Source organism: Zosterops lateralis, assembly GCF_965231275.1.
Source record: "Zosterops lateralis genome assembly, chromosome: 14".
Lineage (NCBI taxonomy): Eukaryota > Metazoa > Chordata > Aves > Passeriformes > Zosteropidae > Zosterops > Zosterops lateralis.
In genome coordinates, this window is record NC_139774.1 from 16,898,168 (window position 1) to 16,920,539 (window position 22,372).

Here is a 22,372-nt window from a genome sequence, read left to right on the forward strand (position 1 = left end):
CTGCTGCCTCACAGGGACATGAGGGGAGGATTTTCCTGCTGCTGCCTGGGGCTGGCAGAGAGCAGGGGTTTGGGATGGGGGTTGGATGGGGTGTCCCATCCCCTTTGCTCCTCTGGGTTGTGGGGTAGGGGTGGAAAAGGCCCTGGGCACAAGGGCAGGAAAGTGGGATCTCACTGTCAAGCTGCCCAACGGGGACAGGTGGGGGTGGCTCACTCAAGACCCCCAAACTTCCCCCCAGGAGGGTCTCTGGGTGCTGATGGAGCTGCGGTGACAGGGGGTGCAGGGTGCAGGAGGTGCAGGGGGTGCAGGGTGACAGGGGTACAGGATGACAGAGAGTGCAGGGTGACAAGGGGTGATGGGGGGTGCAGGGTGACAGGGAGAGCAGGGTGACATGGAAGGTGACAGTGGGTGCAGGGTGACAGGGGATGCAGGGGGTAGAGGGGTGCAGAGTCCAGGGGATGCAGGGTGTAGGGGGTGCAGGGTGCATAAGGTGCAGGGTGACAGGGGTACAGGGTGACAGTGGGTGCAGGGGATGCAGGGTGACGGGGTGCAGAGTGCAGGGGGTGCAGGGTGAGAGGGGATACAGGAGGTGTAGGGGGTGCAGGGTGACAGGGGGCGCAGGGTGCAGAGGGTTCAGGGGTGCAGGGTGCAGGGGGTGCAAGGTGACAGGAGGTGCAGGGTGATATGGGGTAGGGTGACAGGGGGTACAGAGTGACAGTGGGTGCAGGGGGTGCAAGGTGACAGGAGGTGCAGGGTGATATGGGGTAGGGTGACAGGGGGTACAGAGTGACAGTGGGTGCAGGGTGACATACAAGGTGACAGGGGTGCAGAGTCCAGGGGATGAAGGGTGCAGGGGTACAGGGTGACAGAGGATGCAGGGGGTGCAGGTTGACAGGGGGTGCAAGGTGACAGGGGTGCAGGGTGCAGGGGGTACAGGGTGCAGAAGGTGCAGGGTGACAGGGGGTGCAGGGTGCAGGGAACGCAGGGTGACAGGGGCCCCCAGCTGTCCCCGCGAGCTGTCCCCGCTGCCATGCCGTGCCGTGCCGTGCCGGTGCTCGGCGCTGCCGTGCACCCATCGAGGGAGGGAGCGGAGCGAGGGAGGGAGGGAGGGGCTGGTGAAGGGATTGGCCGCCCCCGAGCGAGAGCCGGCCCCGCCGGGCGGCCGCTGCCCGCGACATTCGCCCTCCCGCAGCTCCCGGGGCGGCCGCGGCTCCGGACCATGGACCGGCTCAGCGGTGAGAGACGGACGGGACGGGAAGGGATGGGAATGGATGGAAAGGGACAGGAGCAGGACGCGCATCCCCTCCCCGAGCACACCCCGGAGGGCACCGGGGATGCCCGTACCAGGCTCAGGGAATCGCGGGTGGCTCATCCCACCGGCTCCCTGCAGGACCCTGCTCTCTGCTCACCGCCAGTGTTCCGGCAGAGCCGCCCGGGGCACGAACTGGAACCAGTTTGTCTTTGCTGCTGGGGTGGGTAAAACGCCAGGAGCTGCAAGGGAGGTTTGTGGGGTGTAAAACAGCAGGAGCTGCAAGGGAGGTCTGTGGGGTGTAAAACAGCAGGAGCTGCAAGGGAGGCTTGTGGGGTGTAAAACACCAGGAGCTGCAAGGGAGGTCTGTGGGGTGTAAAACACCAGGAGCTGCAAGGGAGGCTTGTGGGGTGCAAGCGCTTGTATGGGGGATTTGTGGTCGTGGGAAGGGAGGTGACGCTCCCCCGATGGAGCTGATGGGGTTCAGAGCGTTTCCCTGTCTGGGGAGCCGGGTAAAGGCACCGAGGGCCGGATCCCCACCCTGCCTCCCCACCCTGTGGGGTTCCCCCCTGCAGCCTGTGGCACCGCGCTCACCGAGCTCCTGCCCTTTGATCTGGGATCTGCAGAAACCTGCCAGGGCTTTGGGCCAACTCTGCAGAGAAGGTCCTGACTTTCTGCCGGGGCTGCCAGGCCCCTGGAGGGAGCAGAGGGAGGTTTGCAGAGGGATTGTTTCTTGCTGCTGCTGCTGCTGATCTCAGCCTGGGGCTGCACAGGAGGAGCAGGTGGTGACATGATGGAGCACGGGGGGTCCTGGCCCTTGACCCTACAGAAACACCGGCCAAAAACGATAAGAGAGCGGCCAGGGGCCTCTCTGGGCTGGAGCAGGCTCAATTCCCCAGGAGGCTCAGGAGTGCTGTGTGTGCAGCCCCGGGTCAGCAGCACAGACACCCGCGGGTCAAGAGTTCCCCGTGCCGATGTAAAAGGATGGGGTGGCGTTTCCGCACTGGAAACAGGCTCGGGGGAGTTTGGGACTGCTGGAAACACGGGCACGGTGTCAGTGCTGGGGGAGCCCGGGAGGGGACAGGGATGGTGACAGGGACAGGGACAGGCGTCCCCTGTGTGCAGCCAGGGTGGCTTTGCCACTCTCAAGGAGGGAGCTGTGGCAGGAAGGGGAGTGTTGGCAAGTGATATTTGATGGCAGAGCTGTCCTTGAGGGTCCCATAGGATGTCACTGCTGGGGACAGGGGGGAGCAAAGTGTCCCCATCCTCCTGCTGTGTGAGAGGGGAAATCCCCTCTTTGCACCTCAGCCCACCCCAAAATCCAAACCCAGGAGCTCACGGCAGGGAAGGAGGGGATGCCCAGCTGAGGGAGCCGTGTCTGGGCATGGCTTGGCCTCTCCACAGGTTGACCCTGCCAGGGAAAATCTGTTTTATCCCCCTCATGGTGCCTGCCATGGCAGCGACAGCAGCGCCTGCCTGCTTTGTTCTGGGTGCTTGTGATGAATTGCTGTTGGCACCTGGGTGGCTCTTGGCTGATGGAAACCTCCCCCAGCCCCTCCTGCTCATCAGCCAGAGCTGCTGGATCCCTCTGGGGGCTGCGACTCCTGGAGGGAAGGTTCCTTTCCCCACTGAAAGGGGGTTAGGTGGGAACTCTGTGCCCATTCCCAATCTCTGGCTGCTCCTTTCTTCACCTGGAGCTCTGCTCAGGCCCTGATTTTATCCTCATTTTATCATCTGCCAGTTTTTTCCAGTTTTTTTCTCATGGTCCAGCTCTACACCAGTGCCTGACTGGGGGTGAATGGTGCTGCTGGCAGAGTCATTTCAGGCTGTGCTGATGGAGAACCCAAAGTGTGATTTGGGAGGCCACTCTTTGCTCACACACGGCTTCTCCTCCCTCATTAGTGTCTCTCCCCTGACCTTTTGAGCCACCAGAAATTTCCCCTCCTGCCCCAAACTTATCAGGGTGTCTAAATCCAGCCAAGCCGGCGGAGATGCGCCGGGGATAAACTTGGCTCCAGCTCGCCCACAGGAATGGGGAGGCTGCAGGACGGGTGGGAGGCAGCCGGGATCATTCCTGCCGGTGCAAGGAAAGGCTCCGGGCTGCCGAGGAGCTCTGCCCGGGGCAGCTGTTAGCACCGGGCAAGTGCCGGGCTCTCCTCCGCATTGCAGCCATTCCTTCCGCTGGAAACTCCGCCACCGCCTGTCCCAGCCCGGGGGTGGTGGGGAAAAAGGGCTGAGCCCCCCCTGGGGTGGCTCAAACAGGGTGGGAGGGTGTTTTTGGGGATGCTGAGGTTGTTTGTCCCACTGGATTTTCCAAAATCCTGCACTGTGCAGTGCTGGCCTCAGCAGGGAAATCCTGGATCTGTGTGGAACCTCCTGGAAGCTCTGGAGGGGCACAGAGGGGCACAGCTCTGGAGGCTGCTCTGAAAGCTCTGGAGGGGCACAGAGGGGCTGCTGGAGAGGGGAAGGACACTGTGGGATAATGTCCCTCAGCCAGGACCCCTGGGGACTGCCCTGTCTGCCTGCAGTGCCTGGAAAACCTGTCCCTTTCCCACTCTTGACCTGGAAATGCTCTTTTCCTGTGCAAACGTGCTGAGCTGCGAGGCTCAAAGTGGCCTTTTTGCTGTGGAGCAGTGCCTGAGCTCCCCACAGGCCTGCAAGAGGTTCCTCTCCCTGCCCAGAAAAACTTTGTTGAAGGTTTTGAAGAAGTTTTCTCATCCCGAGCAGTGGGAAGCCTTTTCAGAGAACACTGGGCTGGGCCCAAGCTCTGCCTGTTGCTCAGTGGCCAAATCACTTGCTGGGGACAGGAGATAACAGTGGAGCAGAGGGGAGGCTTGAAGTGGTTTCTGGCATCCCAGACTTGTGTCCCAACCCCTTAACCCTTCCCTATTATCTAGTCTGGCACAGCTCAAACTCCCTCCTGAGGAGCACATCTCCTCCTGTTTACGAGGAACCTTAAAATTAACGACACAACTCTCTGTCCTGTAAAATCCCTATTAAAATGTCACAGGCCAGCAATGAGACAACGGGGGCTGGAAACTTTTCAGTGCACAAACAAAGGGCTGGCACCTCAGCCAGGGCACCCAGGAGGTGACAGAGCAGGGAGGGCACCCCTGGCAGGCAGCAGCCTCCTGTCATCGCCCCGAGGTGCTGAGAGCAGCAGCATTTGGGGAGCTCAAAGTCCTCCCCGTGTGGATTCTGGGCTGACAAATCTGCAGCAGGGGGAAGGATAAAACAACCTCTCTGCTGCAGCTCCTTCTTTTCCTGCTCCTGATAAAGCCTCCCCGTGGCATCAAAGCTGCCTCTTTGGCAGGCCAGGGAAAACGCGGAGATTTCGTAACAGTTTGGAACAAAAACAGCTTTGCTGCAAGGGGTTTCCATGCTCAAAATACCTTTTTTTTCTTTTTTTTCTTTTTTCTTTTTTTTTTTTTTTTCCTTTTTTTTTTTTTTTTTTTTTTTTTGAAGTGGTTTCCGTGTGCGTTTGATCCTGGCAGTGATAAGAGGCAGCTTGGGGAGATGCTGGTGTGCTCAATTAGCAGGAGATGTGTAAGCAGCACTTTGTAGAATGGCTTTGGCTTTCTCCAGGGGGTTTGTTTGAGCATTAAACCCACCCCAAGTTTGTGATGGAGGAGCAGCTGCTTGTTTTATGTGGTCCAAAATTTTGGGAAACCGTGGTCGTGAAGGGCAGAACAAGGAAAAAAAAACCTGAAGCAGCAACAGATTTTGGTGTCCCAGAGTTAAAAGCAGGTGAGGCAATCCCAGCAGTGGTGGAGCCACTGGCAGTGACCAGAGCAGAGGGTCACACTTGGTCACCTTCCTGGTTTTCCTGGCCCTCCAGCCCTGCCCTGCAGGGGTTAAACCAGTAGGAAATGCTGTCGGATGGTGGTGGCCTTGCTGCTGCACCTGATGCTCCCGGCGGAGCCTGGCAAGGGAAGGAAAGGGAAGGGCTGAGAAAATAACGCTTATCCTGCTGGCCGAGGGTCCTCCGGGGCACACAGCCCCCACCCCCGGCCTGAGGACATGGGGACAGGGCTGAGGTGGCCTCTGAGAGGGTCCCAAGCCTCTCACCAGGCTGGGGAACTCGTGTCCAGCACAGCTCTGGAACTCCTGGGCATTGTCAAAGTCAAGGCAGGGATGCCAAGGTTGGGGGCTGGGCACATGTCCCTGCCCCAGCTCCACTGGGGTATTTCCCCCACTGGGGTATTTCCCCTATTGGGATATTTCCCCCCACTGGAATATTTCTTTCCCCCACTGGGATATTTCCCTCACTGAGACATTTCTTTCCCCCTCTGGGATATTTCTTTTCTCCACTGGGATATTTCTTTCCTCCACTGGGATATTTCCCCCACTGGAATATTTCTTTCCCCCACTGGGACATTTCTTTCCTCCACTGGGATATTTCTCTCCCCCACTAGGATAATTTTTTCCCCCACTGGGATTTTATTTCCCCCTCTGGAATATTTCTCTCCCCCACTGGAATATTTCTTTCCCCTACAAGGATACTTCTTTCCCCCATTGGGATATTTCCCCCACAGGGATATTTCCCCCACTGGGATATTTCCTTCCTCCACTGGGATATTTTTTTTCCCCCACTGGGATATTCTTTCCCCCACTGGGATATTTTTCTCCCCCACAGGGATCTGTGGTTTCCCCTCCCTCCAGCTCTGTAAAAAAGGATCCACATCCTGCTCTGTTGAAGGCATTTGAGAAAGTGCAGTGGGATTTGGGAAAGCTGATCCACCACCTCCTTCCTGCAAATCCCTGCCCACACCCTGCTAGGGGAGGGTTTGGATCCTCCTCTCCTTGTCAGGATCCTGTCACAACCTCCCTGTGTGACTTTTCCTCCCAAGAAAATGTCCCAGCTCTGGTGGCCTCCCCCTGTCTCACTCCTGCAGCTTGGGAATTGCATCCAAGGCATTTTGGAACTTGGCTTTGGGGAATGGGGATGGATGGGACATGAAGAAGAGTCTCTTGGGGTGCAGAGAGATTTCCATCCCCACCAAGGGAGATTTTGGGGATGTGAGGGTTGGACCCAGCCCTGGGTGGTGCCATGGACTGGTGGGGATTGGGGTTTCCCTCTAGAATTCCTGCAATTAGCTGGAATTCCTGCAATTAGCTGGAATCCTGACTCTCCTGGAGGCTGAGGAGACCAGGGGCTGCAGAGAGGTGACAGCCCCAGGTGCCCACAGGCAGGAAGGTGTTTCCCAGGTAGGTTCCCACTGCTCTGCCCACCACAGAGGGTGGGCACAGAGGTTTGGGGCACCATCCCAGGGCCTCTCCCATTGCTGGAGAAGAGCCCAGGGCCAACCTGTTGCTGGAGTTTGTTTGGAAAAGGCCGACACCAAAATTTTGGTTGGAGGGAACACAGTTTATTCTGGGTTCTGAGTAATCCTAACATCTCTCCTCTGCCTGAAGCTTGTTTTTTATACATTACTCAGCAGGTCTCGCCCCTGCCTGACTATTCCTTTAAAGGGCATCTCAAACCTCTCTCTTTTTCATTCATTATTTAAATGTGTTCTCCAGCCCTGCTCCCGGGCTGGAGCATCCTGCCATGAGCCTGCTGAGCCTGGCACCGAGTCCTGAAATGCAGCCTGGGCCTGGCACCGAGTCCTAAAATGTATCCTGGGAGTACTAAACCTGCTCCCTGTGATCTTCCAGAGCTGATTGTGTTGAGCTGGGGCTGGAAACTCCTCATTTCTTGGGTTAGAGGAGAGTTTGGCCTCTCTGGGTCAGTCCAAGATCTCTCACCTGGGTGATTTTATTTGCTCAGTGTCTCTCTGTGCTCAGCTGTGAGAGGGGCGACCCAGGAACCAGCCCCTGCTCCTCTGGGCTGGGGGAAGCTGCAGCCTCCAGGTCAAGGGGGGATGAAGTTTGCTTTGAGCTAAAGCAAACAGCCACAAACTTCTCCTGGGGGCAGAGAAAGGGGGGAGCAGCCCCTGGGGAAGGGGTCCTGCCGCAGCACGGGGCACTGGGGGGGTCATGGGCAGCCTGGGACACAAGGAGGTGATTTAATCAGCCTGTTAATAATTACCTGGAGCTGCTGTGAGGAAGAATATGCCCTGCAGGGGCTGTCCCAGGGGCTCTCCCAGCAGAGATGTCACCTCAGGGAGCCTCTGTCCCCCTCTGATGTCCCATGGCTGTGCTGGGGACTCCCTGCCCAAGGTTTAGGGTGCCAAGGGGAGTGTGCAGGGTGAGGGGCTACATTTCCTGCCTCAGGCTGTCCTCCTGGCCCCAGCCTGGCTGGGATCCCCTCGTTCTCCATCTCCCATTTAATGTAATTACACAGGGAAGAAGTTTCACTGCTCCCCCCCGGAGTGAGTGATGGTTCCTGCAGTGTGTGAGCTGCCAGGACACCAATGCAGGTGATAATCTTTGCCCTCTGCACGCTCTATCAGCCTGTAATTACACTTCCCTCTATTCAGGACTCCTGTTTCCTCGTTTAGGGCCAGGAGGAGGATGTGAGAAACTGATGTCTCCTCCAGGAAAGAGTGTGCTCAGAGGGGGATGTTTGGAGGGTTGTCTGTGTCCAGTTCCCTCGTGCAGGGCAGAGCTGGGACTCCCTTTGCTCTTCCCCCTTTTTGGGGGGTGGTGAGGACTCAGAACCCCTCAGTGCAGAGTGCCAGGGGTTGGGAAGAGCCTGGATGAGGGAGCAGCTCAGGGCTGGACTCTGCTGGGCTGGGTGAGAGGCTGCAGCAAGGCCGTGAGATAAAGCTTTGTGCAGGGCTGTTTATCCTGGGGAGAGGAGAGTCTGCTGGCAAAGGCACTGGGACAGGCCCAGGATCCTCCCTGAGCACTGCTGGGATGGGCTGGAGCCCTGTGGGCACTGATGGGATGAGCTGGAGCCACACTGGAGCTCCATGAGCACTGCTGGGATGAGCTGGTGTCATACTGGAGCCCCCTGAGCACTGCTGGGATGCACTGGTGACACTGGAAAGGGATCCCCAGAGCTGCTGCCAGCACTGGGGTGGCTGGAGCAGTTGGGGACACTAATGGAGGAGGCTCATCCAGGGCACCCTTTGTGCTTTTTAACCATTCTGGTGGTTCATCTGCCCCTCTCCCGGGGCTGCAGCAGGATGAGGAACCCTCCAAACCCTGCAGGCTCCTGGTGGAAGGGGAGAAGCTGCTCTGGGAGGCAGAGCCTTGTGCCCCCTCAAGCAATCAGGTTTCACATTCATCTCCACAAACTGATTTTCCAAGGCTGTCAGTTCAGGGTATTAGTTACTGCAGGGCCACGATGATGAGGGCCCCAGGAGCTGTGCATGGCTGCTCTGCCTGGGGCACTGAGGAGATGCTGAGAACTGAGATTTGAGCTTGCCTCAACACCCTGCAGCACCCAAAGTGGGAGCAGGATGCTGTGAGTTATCCCAGGGAGGGTGGCAGGGTCCCAGGCAGGCAGGAGCCAGCCCTGAGTGCTCAGCTCCTGCTGGAATTGTTGGATGCAGAGCCAGAGGCTCCCCCCATCCGCCCCACTCACTCAAGGGGCCCTTGTTTTGCAGGGAGGAGATGATTCATGTGCACCGAGTGGCCCCTCAGCAAATCTTCCACTCTTCCAGGATGTTGCCAGGGCTCAAGTATGATCATTAATGGTCGGCTTTTTCCCTAAAAGCCCTCCGGCCTGGAGCAGGACAGGCTGGCAGGAGGAGGAGGAGGTGTTTGCCAGGCTGCTGTTCCCAGCCCTACCAGTCCATCCCAGTTTGCCCCACAGGCAGCAGGTGCTGAGTGATGGGAGCAGAGCCTGGCTGGCTCCTGCTGTCCCCTTGGCAGAGCAGTGGCCTTGGGCAGGGTGCAGGCAGCCCTGTCCTCCTGTCCCCTGCACAAAGGAACAATTCTGGGAGCGCCAGGCCACCCCCACCGAGGCACTTCCTCCTCCTCCGGAGGGAAGAAACCTCATTGGGAAAGGGAGTGGGAACAGGAACAGCCCTGGGAGCTCAGCAAAGTGCCCAGGAGCTGGGGCAGCAGCAGGGTGGGTGACTCCCTAGATGTTTGCAGGCTGGACAAGAGAAATCTTGCTTTCTTGTCAGTCCCCTGCCCTGCAGGGAGGATGTTTCCTCAAGGAGCAGCAGGGTTGGGGCTGGAGGGGCTGCCAGCATCTCATCACTGTGGTGATGCACATCTGGGGACACATCCCAGCCCTGTGTGGCTCTTGCAGGGGGACAGGTGAGCAGTTTGTGTGCTGCAGAGAATTCCTCTGGGCCTGTTTGTCCCTCCCTGCAGGGCTCCCCCAGGGCTGGGGTGTCACTGGGTGCTGTCCCCACACCTTTGGGACATCCCAGGAGCTCTCAGTGTTTGTTTGCTGCTGGTGGCAGCTGTAAGGAGCCCTGTGCCCCGGCAGGCAGAGTGGCCCAGGGCCCTGCCCGTGCCAACAGGAAGGATTTATTTGTGCCTGGGTTTTATTTTAGCTACAAACAATGGCTGTTAACTCCCAGCATCCGATTTCCCCCGGCCCCCCTCGGGCCCAGCCATCACCTGGCGCAGGAGGAAGCGTGGCCGGAGGCAGGAGAGCTGTGGCCAAGGGATCGGGGTCCCTGTGCACCTCCCACTGCATTTCAGAGCTGTGATTCAGCCTCTCCCCTTCCCGGGGCTCTCTCAAACTGCAGGATGGGCTTTTCTTGGTGTGAGAACTCCATGAGGTTGTCTTATCTCTCCCCTTGCAAAAGCTGCGTCTCTACATCAGGAAACTCCTGCTTTGGCTTGGCCAGAGACTCTTCCTCCTCCTCCTCTTCCTCCTCATCTTCCTCTTCATCTTCCTCCTCTTCCTCCTCTCTGCAGGTTACTGGAGCAGGACCTGGTTTTTGCTGCCGTGCTGGAGCAGAGCCCAGGAGGGGCAGGGAGGCTCTGCAGCTGCAGCCTGTGTCCAGACCTTATCTCAGTGCTGGGAAAAGGGTCCCTGAGGAGGGGAGCACTTGTGGGGTCTAAAAATAGAGCTGGCCTGGTGTAGGGTGGAGAGAGGGGCTGGAAGGGGTGCAGCTCCTTTGCAGCACCATGCTTGGTCCTGCTGCAGCCAGGGCAGGATTTGGCAGCAGGGGAAGCACTGCCCCATGTCCTGGTGCTGTCCCCTGGTCACCCTGTCCCAGCAGAGCTGCCCTGGGTCCCCCCAGCCCATCCAGGCCTGGTAGTTAATGCTGAATCCATCTGCTGCCACAGGTCCTGGCCTTCCCAGGCTCAGAGACCTCATGGACATCTCTCATCCTGCCTCAGGCAGGCTGCAGACGTGGAGAGGAGGGAGATTCTGGTGCCACTCTGTGTCCTGGGGTGTCTGTGTTCAAAGCCTGAATGCAGTGGGGTGATCCCACAGATTTTGGATGCAGGAAGCAGCAAGTGGGAGCTACACCAGGGCTGGAGGTGTCCCAGGGCAGGGGGAACAGGGTCCATTTTCAGCTGTGTCACCTGTGGTCACTCTGACATCCCTCCCCAGGAGCCCTTTGCTGTCCCGAGGCTCAGAGCCCCCAGGGGACTGACACCAGTGCCCACCCCCAGCACAGGAGATGTGTCCCCTGTCCCCTTTGTGGCTCTGTGCTCACTCCCACCTGCTCCTGCAGAAGGGTCTGAGCTGGTCCTTGCTTTGCCAGGTGACCTTGGGTATCACAGCATCCCCTGGAGCCATCTCCCCTCACTTCCTGCAGCCCCCTCCCCATCCAGCTCCTCCAGGCCGGGAGCCTAACGAGCAAAGGAAATTAATTCCTTGCCTCCCTGCGCTCCCCCGGGCTCTGCTCAGCGAGCCCTCCTGGGATCACAGGCCTCTTTGACTGCCCCCTCCCTCCCCCCCGTGTATTTTGGAGGATGTTTAACAAGGGAGACGGAGGGGACAGCTCAGCTGGGGGGGAAACAAAGGCGCCTTCAGAGCTCTGTGTCCGTGCTGAGTGTGCCCGGCTCGGGGCTTTGCTGCTGAGCTCAGGCCCTGCCAGCAGCCCTGGCTTATCAGGCACCCCGGGCTGTGGTGCCCAGCAGGGTCCCCTGGCCCCTCTCCCTGACTGCTTTGGCTCTATTAATAGAAACCAGGCTGCCCTTGGCTGGCCCAGAGCCCTGACACGGAGCTGGTGGCTGTGATGGGACGTGTCCTACACGTGGCACGGGGTGGGGATGCTGCAGCCTGGGGTTTGGGGTGTCCTGGGAGTGTGGAGGATGCTGGTGATGACATGGGCTGGGATTTGGGGTGTCCTGGGAGTGGGGATAATGCTGGTGACACCATGAGCTGGGGTTTGGGGTGTCCTGGCAGTGGGGATGATGCTGATGACACCATGAGCTGGGGTTTGGGGTGTCCTGGCAGTGTGGGGGATGCTGCTGACCCCACAGCCTGAGGTTTGGTGAGCTGTGGAAAGCCAGTGCAGGGATCCTGCACAGTCCCCATCCCCTCTGTGGGAGCTCCTGGCTGAGCTGGGGCAGCAGGAGGGTGGGTGGGTGACTCCCTAGATATTTGCAGGTGCTGGCCGGACTGGGGAAATCTTGCTTTTTGTCCCAGCTGCTTCTTTGTAGCCCCCAAGCCCTGCAGGGAGGATGTCTCACCTGCCTGGAGCAGGAGCCTGATCCTGTCCAGCCTGTGCAGCACTCTGTGATATCCCAGGGAGGGTTTTCCTCTCTTCCCTCCCTCCCTGCCTGTGCAGGGGCTGAGTGCTCACCCCACACACGGCTGGCAGAGCAGGGCCCCACCATGGGAGGTGAGGGCCAGAGAGCTGAGAGCATCAGCAGGACCTGCCCTGTGCCTGGGGCATGGCTGTGGGATGTCATTCCAGCTCAAGGAATCCCATTCCCTGTGGCTGCCTTCTCCTTCCCCAAGGTCTTGAGGGTCTGTTCCTCTGGAGCAGTGCTGAGGCTTCTCCAGCTGCCCATTCCTGTCCTGGCTTGTCCTGCCCATGGGAGGTGGGCACTGCCCAGTGCTGTGGCCAGAAGGGACAAGGCTGCTGTTGAGCCTGGCACTGGGGAGGGAGGAGGAAGCAGAAGGTCTGTGGAGGTAAAATGCAGGGAGGCAGGAAGAGCCTGGTGTCCTGGGACAGTGGCAACTGGGGCTGGCACGTTGTCTCTGTGCCCAGGGGCTCGTCTTGGCTGGCTCTGCTCCACATCATCCCCCTCCTGCTGGGCTCCCCTTCACCCTTGGAAACACCAGCTGGTTTTGTTGTGCTGCTTTTGGCTCTGCTCTCCTTACATGAGCAAGGAGGATCCCATCAGTGGCTCAGAATCCTTCCCTCCCTCTGGAAAATACCCTGTGCCAGCCCCCTGCTGCTGCTCAGCTTTGCTCTGCAAGGAGCACTGTGGGGACAGCCACAACCCAGCCAGGGTGTCCCCATGCTCTGGGGCACACACTGTCCCCTCCTTCGAGCCATCCCCATCAGTCAGCAGTCAGAGCTGCCTCTGGGGTGACCCTTGGCCTCTGCTGCTGTCCCTGGAGACCCAAAGCCAGCTGTGTGCCACCCCAGCTGTGCTCTGAGGATGTTTGGTGGCTGCCAGGAGGAGGGATCCTGCACTGGGAGGAACTGCAGCTCTTTCTTTCTGCCTTGCCCACAGCTTTACTGTATTTCCAGCCCATTTTGCCTTGTCTTAACCCTGGCTGATGGGATTTTTTTCCTGCTCCCCTCAGTGCTGGACCAGCTCCTGCCAGAGCTCAGCGTTCTGCTCAAGCTGCTGGACCACGAGTACCTGAGTGCCACCACGCAGGAGAAGAAGCTGGCTGTCTCCACCATCCTGCAGAAGCTGCAGCCACCTGCAGGTCAGTGTCCCTCTCCCGTGGTGGCCAGTGGCTGTCCCCAAAGGCAGTGGGTGTCCCCAGCACCTGCTCAGCCCCCTCAGGGCACTCTGCTCCCTGTTTTCCCTTCCCAGCTCCACCCTGCCCCGGGAGCAGGGCTGGCGTCAGCGCTGCCATGGATCCAGAGGGCTGTTCCCTGCGGAAATGCTGCTTCCCAGAGCTTTTCCTGCCCCGGGTTTGTGCTGAGCACAGGGGTTTCCGCGGGAAGGCCGGCGCTGTGCACCTGGGGCTTCACAGCCTCCCCTGTTCCTGCTCTCCTGGGGGGAGCTGCAGCATCCCTGGGGGGTTTCCTCCATCCCCAGTGCCTGCTCTGCATCCCTGGGCTGGTGTTTGTGGGGTGCCAGTGCCTGCTCCAGGCTCAGAGCATCCCCCTCAATTCCAGGGAAGGATGTGGACTACATGTATGTCAACACAGCGTCCCTGGGCAATGGCACCAGCTTCGTGGAGTCCCTCTTTGAGGAGTTTGGTATGTTTGGGTCCCTCTTTGAGGAGTTTGGTATGTTTGGGTCCCTCTTTGAGGAATTTGGTACCTTTGAGTCCCTCTTTGAGGAGTTTAGTACGCTTGGGTCTCTCTTTGAGGAGTTTGGTATGTTTTGGTCCCTTTTTGAAGAGTTTGGTATATTTGAGTCCCTCTTTGAGGAGTTTTTCTGAGCTGGAGGGGTGCCCTGGGCGTCATGCTGGGTGTGTGCTGGTCCTGGGGTCCTTTGGAAGAAGGGTGACAGCTACATCCTTGTGTCCAGAGTGGGCATCATCACTCTGGGTGCTTGTTCCTGCTCCCTGTAGCTGTTTGGGGACTGACCATGAGGGAATCCACGCTCCAGCTGTGTTTACCAGTGATTCCCATCTCCCAACACCTTCCCAGGGAAGGGCCATGGAGGGAGGTCCCCAGAGGGCACAGCTGGGGTGTCCAGCTCTGCTTTCCTGCTCCCTTCACCCTCTGTTTCCCCCGTGCAGACTGTGACCTGCGGGACCTGCAGGACATGCAGGAGGAGGAGGGGGACACCAGTGACAGCGTTGGCTTGGAGCTGGAGAGGAACCAGCCAGCCAAACCTTCTGTAAGTGCCCGACTGTCCCTGAGCCAGGTCTGCTCTGCCCCTGCATGGGGAGGTGGCAGTGGCCAGGGTGGGACCCTTCCTGTGAGACCCTGCTGGGGCTCCTGCAGCCCCTGGCTCACGCTGGAGGTGTCTCTGCTCCAGGTTCCTGTGGATGCTGCTCCTCCCCTGCCCACCACTCCCCCTCCTGAGGATTACTACGAGGAGGCGCTGCCCCTGGGCCCCGGCAAGGCCCCCGAGTACATCACCTCCCGCAGTGAGTCCTGCTCCAGCCAAGCCAGCAGGAGGGTGGGGGGAGCCCCAGGAGGTGCCCACTGCATCCCTCACCTGCCTGAAGAACCAGGCAGCTCTCAGTGGGCTGGGCTGCTCATCCTGGGGAGGGAATTGTCGCTGCTCCTGTGCCACTCCCTTCCATCCCACTTGTTGTTTGCTCCAGGCAGACTGGGATTGAGGTGATGGGAGAGATCAGAGTTATGGGAGGACCAGTGCTGGGATGCCCTGGGAGGGTGTGCTTGGCTGTGCCTCACTGAGCATCCATGAAGGAAAAATGAGTGTACCAGCTCCCTGTGCTTCCCCTGCAGACAGCTCCAGCCCTCCCAACTCCATCGAGGACGGCTATTACGAGGATGCAGACAGCAACTACCCTGTCACCAGGATAAACGGGGAGCAAAAAAGTTCCTGTAGGTATCTGAGTATCCTCGACAGGGAGGGGAGAGTTTTGTCCAGCCCGAGGTGGGGCTGAGCAATGGGCATGGGAGGCTGCTGGGGTTGAGAAGCAGGATTCCAAAGTGTGAGTCTTGTAAAGAAATAAACCAGCCCAGGGCTCTGGATAGATACACCTGGGGCTGGCACTCGGCCCAGGAGCATCCTGCTGGGATTCCGAGGGAAGTGGAGATGGCTGGTGCCAAACGCTGCTGCTTCCAGAGGATGACACAGAATCCACCCAGCCCAGCTCTGTCTGGAGCCTGCTGGGCATGGGGAACCCTGGCAGGGCGTGTGGCAGCTTTTAGGGTGACTCCCCTGCTTCCTTCCAGACAATGACTCTGACGCCATGAGCAGCTCTTACGAGTCCTATGACGAGGAGGAGGAGGAGGGCAAGGGCCAGCAGCTGACACACCAGTGGCCCTCGGAGGAGGCCTCCATGAACCTGGTGAAGGATTGCCGGATCTGCGCCTTCCTCCTGCGCAAGAAGCGCTTTGGGCAGTGGGCCAAGCAGCTCACCATCGTCAGGGATGGCAAACTGCTGGTGAGCCTGGCCTGGGGGGCACAGAAACCCCCTCGGGGGCTTGGGAAGGTGGAAAAAACACCATCCAAACAAAGCCCCTGCCCCAAGGCTGCCCCCAAGCAGCTTGCATACCTTGCCTGGAGGACAGAGGAAGAGTTGGGGTGCATGCCCAGCTCCCAGCCCCTCTTCCTTGCTGCCTCCCAACACAAAGCCCTGCACAAAATTCCTGTGGGGCTGCCCCAAAAAGTCTCCTGAGCTTTCCAGGGGAGGACCAAACAAGCCACTGCTTGCATGGCATGTTGATCATCCCAAGGATTGATCAAGGGAACAGAGGGCTTCCCTGGTTTTGGGACAGCATGGAATTAGAGGGCACCCTCAGGCTGTTGCATGGCCTGAGCCACCTCCATCTGTGCCACCAGCGAGTGACCCTGTGCCAGCACAGCAGCCAGGCAGGCAGGTTTGGCTGAGCCCTGAGCATTTCCCTCTGCTTCCCTTAGTGCTACAAAAGCTCCAAGGACCGGCAGCCACACATGGAGGTGCCCCTGCCCACCTGCAACGTCATTTATGTCCCCAAGGACGGGCGGCGCAAGAAGCACGAGCTGCGGTTCTCGCTGCCCGGGGCCGAGGCGCTGGTGCTGGCGGTGCAGAGCAAGGAGCAGGCTGAGGAGTGGCTCAAGGTACCCCTGCTCCTCCCAGGGGCATCCACAGACTCCCCCTGCCCGAGATGGGGAGGGGGCTGCCCTGGGAACGCTGGAAAGGGAAGGGGGTTTTGCTCCTGTCTCTTATCGGCCGCTTCCCAGGGCCTGGGCGGCTCCAGTGCTGATAGCCCGGCTGGGGGGATGTTTGCTCTCCCCTTCCTCTTCCCCAGGGCCTTTTCCTGCCTTTGTTCAGGGCCGGGAAGCCAAGACTGCGGGGAAGGGGTGGCGGGTGGGAAAGAAGTCTCTGAGCACACCACCAAGGCAGCTGTCACCCCAAATGTGGGAGAAAAGAGTTGTTTTACACACCCAGGACACACCATGCTTTAAAACAGGAGGGTGAAGAGTGTCCTGTGCTGGCAGGATGGAGCTGGCTTGGCACCTCAGTCTCTCCCTTCTGAGATTTCCAAAATCCCTGACAAAATCTGTAAAACTGGTTAAAGTTTTGAAGGGGCCAAGGTGTGAGCAGTCCCAACCTGGGTTTGCTGCCCTGAGCTGTGGGGAGCAGGACCTGTTCCCCTGGTTCAGCCTGGCTCTGGTGGTGAAAGGGCTGAGCCCTGGCCCTGGGGTCATTTTGAAGTGACAGCTGGGGCTCTCTGTGCAGGTGATAAAGGAAGCCAGCAGCCCAGCAGCAGGTGGAATGGAAGCCCCCACATCCCCAGTGATGCCGTGCAAGATGGAGCTGGACAAGGTGATGGTTTCTGAGGGTCTGCGTGGGGCTGCTGTGGACAAACCTGGGGAACACGGGGCTGGAGGACCCCAAATTCCTGGGGCTACTCAAGAAACCCCTCCCATTCTCACAGCAGCTCTGCAGGGCTGGGAAGGGGAACAGGAGCTGGATCTCCCAGCCCTGTGCAGGGGGTTGAAGGGCTGGCAGTGGCAGGGGGATGGTGCTGATGGGGTTCTGCTCTCCCACAGAGGCTGTCCCAGGAGAAGCACACCTCGGACTCAGACAGCGTGGCCATGGGTGACACCGGGTCCCCAGCCACCCGCAGAGAGCACGGCGAGCACGGTACAGTCCCTGTCCCCACTGCCCACCCAGCCAGGCCCAGCTGTGCACCCACAGCTTCTGCAGCCAGGTGGGACACCAGGACACACACTAGGGTCACACAGCTACCCTGTCCTTCCAGGAAAAGGCAAAAAGAGCGGCCTGGCTGACCTGAAGGGCTCCATGAGCCGGGCAGCAGGAAAGAAAATCACCAGGATTATCAGCTTCTCCAAGAAGAAACCATCCCCTGAGGACACCCAGACCTCTTCCACAGAGGAGGACATCCCCTGCTGCGGTTTGTGTGGCTGGGGGCAAAGATGGGGCTGGGAGTGGAGTGGGATCAGTGGGGAGTGACATCCTTCCCCCAGCATGGCTGTAGGGGTAAGGGGTGAGGACAAGCTCACTGGGGGGCTGCCACAGGCTGGGAAATGCTGCCCAGACCGGTGATGACTGGGCGAGGGGTCACCCATGTCCCCAAAAATAGGCTTGGGGGAAACTGTGTGGAGCTGGCAGCTCCTCTGGGCTCAGCTGGCTGCCTGGAGGGGAAACTGAGGCACAGAAGGGCTGGATGAGTAGGAAGCCAAAGCTGATGCCCTTCCCCTCCCTCTGCCTCCCCCCAGGCTACCTCAGCGTGCTGGTGAACCAGTGCTGGAAGGAGCGCTGGTGTCGGCTCAAGGGGAACACGCTGTACTTCCACAAGGAGCGCACGGACCTGCGCACCCACGTCAACGCCATCGTGCTGCGGGGCTGCGAGGTGGTCCCCGGCCTCGGCCCCAAACACCCCTTCGCCTTCCGCATCCTGCGCCACGGGCAGGAGGTGACGGCACTGGAGGTGAGCACAGTGGGGACAGGCTGGTGAGGCTGGGGGGAGTGTCCTGATTTAGTGTTCTGATTTACAAGAAATTCCTAAATAGAGTCCCCTCTAAACCTAAACAGTCCCTCCTCCCACCCCAGGCAGTCTAGGAAAAGAACTTTCTCGGAAAAAAGTAGAAAAAGCTATTTATTTAACAAACAAAGTGCCTACAAGCTTAAAAAATTAATAATATAAAGCAATAAAACTTTTTGTTCTAGAGTATGATAGCAAATTAAGAAAGTTCTTGCCGTAGGTGTAGCTCAACTCTCTCTTAGTTTTTTAGTTCTCTCTACAGGTCTAGGCCCTGGTGGGTTGCAGGTTCAAGCTCCCTGGTGCTCTTCTAAGTCTTCTCAGTCTAAAGCAGGTTTAAACAGTCTTTAAAAAAAAAAAAAAAAAAAAAAGTCCAAGAAGCTTCTCTACCTTAGCTAGGTAAACTAACTAAAAGCAAAAAAAAGATTTCTGTTCTGCTGCTGTCTGTGTCTCAGCTGAACACACACCAGAGGAAGAATGCAAAAAAGCAAATGCTGTTTCTCAAAACAAACTGAGCACTTCTTTCCCTGCTTCACTCTCAAAACTAATCTATAAAAGCACAGAACTCAATATACAGCACAAACAAAACAGATGATAAGAAATACAAGCATCATAAGGTCACGCTAGGACAGGGAGCAATCCTTGGGATGATCAACATGCCATGCAAGCAGTGGCTTGTCTGGTCCTCCCCTGGAAAGCTCAGGAGACTTTTTGGGGCAGCTACACGGGAACTTTGTGCATAGAGGGGGATCAGGAAGCAGCAAGGAAGAGGGGCTGGGAGCTGGGCATGCACCCCAACTCTTCCTTTGTCCTCCAGGCAAGCTGCTCTGAAGACCTGGGCCGCTGGCTGGGTCTCCTCTTGGTGGAAACAGGCTCGCAGACAGCCCCAGAGGCTTTGCACTACGACTATGTGGATGTGGAGACCATTGCCAACATCGTGACGGCCGTGAGACACTCCTACCTGTAAGGCTGAGCTCCTGCCGTGCCAGGGGCTGGGTGCTGGGCTGGGCACGGGGATCCTTGGCCCTGTGGGTGCCCTGGAACGGGCACAGGCCGGGCTGGGGTTTGTGGCTGGGATCTCAGGGACAGTCAGTGCCCCAGGGGTGGTTCCCTTGGGCAGGATGGGAAACTGAAAAAGTTTCATCAGTGCTGATGAAGGGTGTGGTAGGGCAGGGCTGTGAGATGCTGGAAGGGCTGCCTGAGGGGCTGGTGAGGGTGTTCTGGAAAGGAAGACCCCCACTTCTCCTTGTGCAGGTGGGCCAGCTCCTCCCAGGATCACCGAGCAGACTCCTCTCGGGTGGTGTACGATGATGTGCCCTATGAGAAGGTTCAGGTGAGCACAACTTTGTGGCTCATCATCTCCCCCCACAGCGGCCCAGGGAGCGGTGCCCGGGCTGGGATGCCCCTGCGGGTGTCTCAGCTCCCTCTCTCTCCTCCCAGCAAGCGGAGGAGGAGCCGGGGCGGCCGGGGGCAGCTCAGGTGAAGCGCCACGCCTCGTCCTGCAGCGAGAAATCGCGGCGGGTGGACCCGCAAGTCAAAGTGAAGAGACACGCGTCCAGTGAGTCCCCGGGCCACAAAGGGCTCCAGGGCAAGACGGGGCTGTTCCCCGGGGGGATTGTGGTGGGTGGGCTCGGCTGGACCAGGTGCAGCCCTTCAGGGGCTCTCCCCACGCCTGCAGGTGCCAACCAGTACAGGTACGGCAAGAACCGGGCCGAGGAGGACGCCAGGAGATTCCTGACGGAGAAGGAGAAGCTGGAGAAGGAGAAGGCATCGATCCGCAGCGAGCTGATGTTGCTGCGGAAGGAGAAGAGGGAACTGCGCGAAGCCATGAAGGGCAGCACGGGTAGGTCGGGGCTGGCACAGGGACACCGGGCTGGCCACAGGGACACCGGGCTGGCCACAGGGACACTGGGCTGGCCACAGGGACACTGGGCTGGCACAGGGACACTGGCTGGCACAGGGACACTGGCTGGCACAGGGACACCGGGCTGGCCGCAGGGACACCGGGCTGACCACAGGGACACCGGGCTGGCCACAGGGACACCGGGCTGGCCACAGGGACACTGGGCTGGCCACAGGGACACTGGGCTGGCACAGGGACACTGGGCTGGCACAGGGACACTGGCTGGCACAGGGACACCGGGCTGGCCACAGGGACAGCGTGGCCAGGATCCAGGCTGGCTGCAGCGCTCTGCCGGGCTGGCAGCCCCATCTAGTGTCGCCGTGCAGGAGAGGATGGGAGGATTCCGGCAGCGCTGAGCTGGGTGTGTGTGCGGGCAGGGCCGAGGCTGCAGGAGCTGGAGCAGCAGGTGGCGGGGCTGGAGGAGCGCTGCCGGCAGAAGGAGCAGTCCCGGGTGGATCTGGAGCTCAAGCTGACCGAAGTGAAGGAGCAGCTGAAGCAGTCGCTGGCAGGAGGGCCGGCCCTGGGGTTGGCAGTGACCAGCAAGGCTGAGAATGGGGTATGTTGTCCTTTTTCCTCACTCATAGCTCCCAACTTCTGTAAGAAATAGTGGTTGGGGTATTGTGGGAGCAGCACAGGGGAGAGGGGACATCCCTGTGGCTTTGTCCCGTTGTGGATAGAGCTGAATTTCATCAACTCATCTTTTGTCTCATTACAGTTCATGCTGGTTTGTTTGTTTGTTTGTTTGTTTTTGTTTTTGTTTGTTTGTTTGTTGGTTTTTTTGGGGGGGGTATTTTTTTATGCTTTCTGAGTTTCCTGAGCTTTTCTTGCTCCTCCTTTTCCACAGGAAACAACAAACAAGCCGAACGGAACCCCCCCTGAGCACTTGGTGCCTGTGAATTGTGCAGCAGAGCTGAGGAAGAGGAGCCCCTCCATCATCCCTGCCAACACGGGGAGTGTGCTGCGGAAAGCCAAGGTCCTGCTTAGCTCTCCTTCTCCTCCCATGAGAAATCTCAGTCTTTGCCCCTTGTTCAACCATGAAATCATGGAAGTGCAGGGCTGGGTGGGAGAGGGACAGCATCAACCCCACAATGCCCAGGACAGCAGTGAAAATGTTTGGAAAATGCTGGGAGGGAGGGAGGGATAGCCTGAAGTGTTGCTTTTCCAGTGATGTCTCCTCATCCCGTGTTTTTTTTTTTCTTTTTTCCTTTCTCTGCAGGAATGGGAAAAGAAGCAGACTTAAGTGAGCCTGCCAAGCCCTGAACACACACTGGGGATCACGGAGGAGCTGCCAGCCCCCTTTCTCCAAGACACTGGGAGGGTGCTGGGGAGAAGTGAGAAGAGACATTCTCCAGCCCTCACCACTGCGGCACCACCAACACTATAAACCAGGGGAAGGGGGCGGGAGGGGATTCGGGAGGCGGGTGGGGAAAGGGAGTTCCTTGTGGATCAGGGTCACAAACTACTGGGAAACCCAGCTCTGGGGGAGCCTGCCCTGGAGCCAGGACTGCGACACAAACTCTGGGTGCAGATGGAAGGAGGGGAGAGCCCAGGGCTGGCAGTTGGCACTGCCCAGCAGGTGCTCCAGTTTTTGGGATCCGCATGTGTCCAGGCTGACACTTGCCAAAGCAACCACGGACTCGTTGGGTTTTTTGGCCCTCTCAGTATTGGGATTCAGGAGCTGCTCAGGACCAGCCACTTCGGAGATGCCGACTGTTCACCCTGCTCACTGCTCCCAGCTCTGCAGGGTCTCATCTCAGGGTTCCTCGTGGCTCAAGCTTGCTGTGCCTCAACCGAGTGCCTTTGTCCAATATTTCCTTCTTGCTCTCCAGGCAGTAACGGCAAGGCCATGCTGCCTTCCCTTGGAATGAAGGAAGCTCAAGTGTCAGCACTGGAAAGCAAATTAACACTGGACACCTTTTACCTTTGCTAAACAGCTTTGAAGTGCTGCTAAAGGGCTGGGGATGGAGGCAGGCCAGCTTTCTGCCCTGGTCCCATGCTGGTTTTGGGGGGAGCAGGGAAGGGGATAGGGCTGTCTCCTGGCCAACAGCACATTCACACTCTGGCTGCTGCACTCAGACACAGATTGGTAAGGCATGTGATGAAAATGGAGTGAAGGGAAGTCTAAAAATTTTTTTTTAAAAAAACAAGCCAGCAGGGCTATTGGAGCAGAAAAGTGGAACAGAGTAAGGTCATTCAGCACAGGCAGAAACAAGGGACAGGAATGGAAAGGAAAGGCCCCAGCTTTTGTGCTGGGAACAAGGGAGTCACCATCACCCTCTCATGCTATGGACTGCCACAATTAACCTCTGGAGCTCGCTCTTGCACAGCCCTGTGTTAGTACCTAGGTAAGCAGCTTTTAATAAAAACGCTGGCACTGGCCTGCCTGGTCCTCTGGCTGAGGGAACAGGGTAGGAATGCTATTCTTCCTCCCAGGGGAAGGGGCTGGGATGGGTTCAGTTCGCTGTAGCAGCAGCTGCTGGGACAAGCAGACCCCTGAGAGCACATCAGAAAATCCCAGACTGGTTTGGGTTGGAAGGGACCTTAAAGCTCATCTCGTTCCAAGGGGCAGGGACAGCTTCCACTGTCCCTGGTTCCTCTAGGCTCCATCCAGCCTGGCCTTGGACACTTCCAGCGATGGGA

General features: G+C 58.6%; 1 protein-coding gene across 1 annotated transcript; it reads left to right on the plus strand.

Moving 5' to 3' along the window:
* Positions 1–1,175: 1,175 nt before the first annotated feature.
* AFAP1L1 (actin filament associated protein 1 like 1) lies at positions 1,176–22,103 on the plus strand. Its single transcript, XM_083871996.1, has 19 exons — positions 1,176–1,235; positions 12,822–12,950; positions 13,369–13,452; positions 13,941–14,041; positions 14,183–14,294; positions 14,620–14,718; positions 15,073–15,284; positions 15,761–15,940; positions 16,563–16,649; positions 16,877–16,970; positions 17,089–17,241; positions 17,567–17,778; positions 18,647–18,792; positions 19,084–19,162; positions 19,273–19,387; positions 19,508–19,672; positions 20,110–20,288; positions 20,577–20,705; positions 20,949–22,103. Exons 1-19 carry the CDS (start codon positions 1,220–1,222, stop codon positions 20,970–20,972), a joined length of 2,316 nt encoding a protein of 771 aa, XP_083728122.1. The 5' UTR covers positions 1,176–1,219; the 3' UTR covers positions 20,973–22,103.
* Positions 22,104–22,372: the final 269 nt, after the last annotated feature.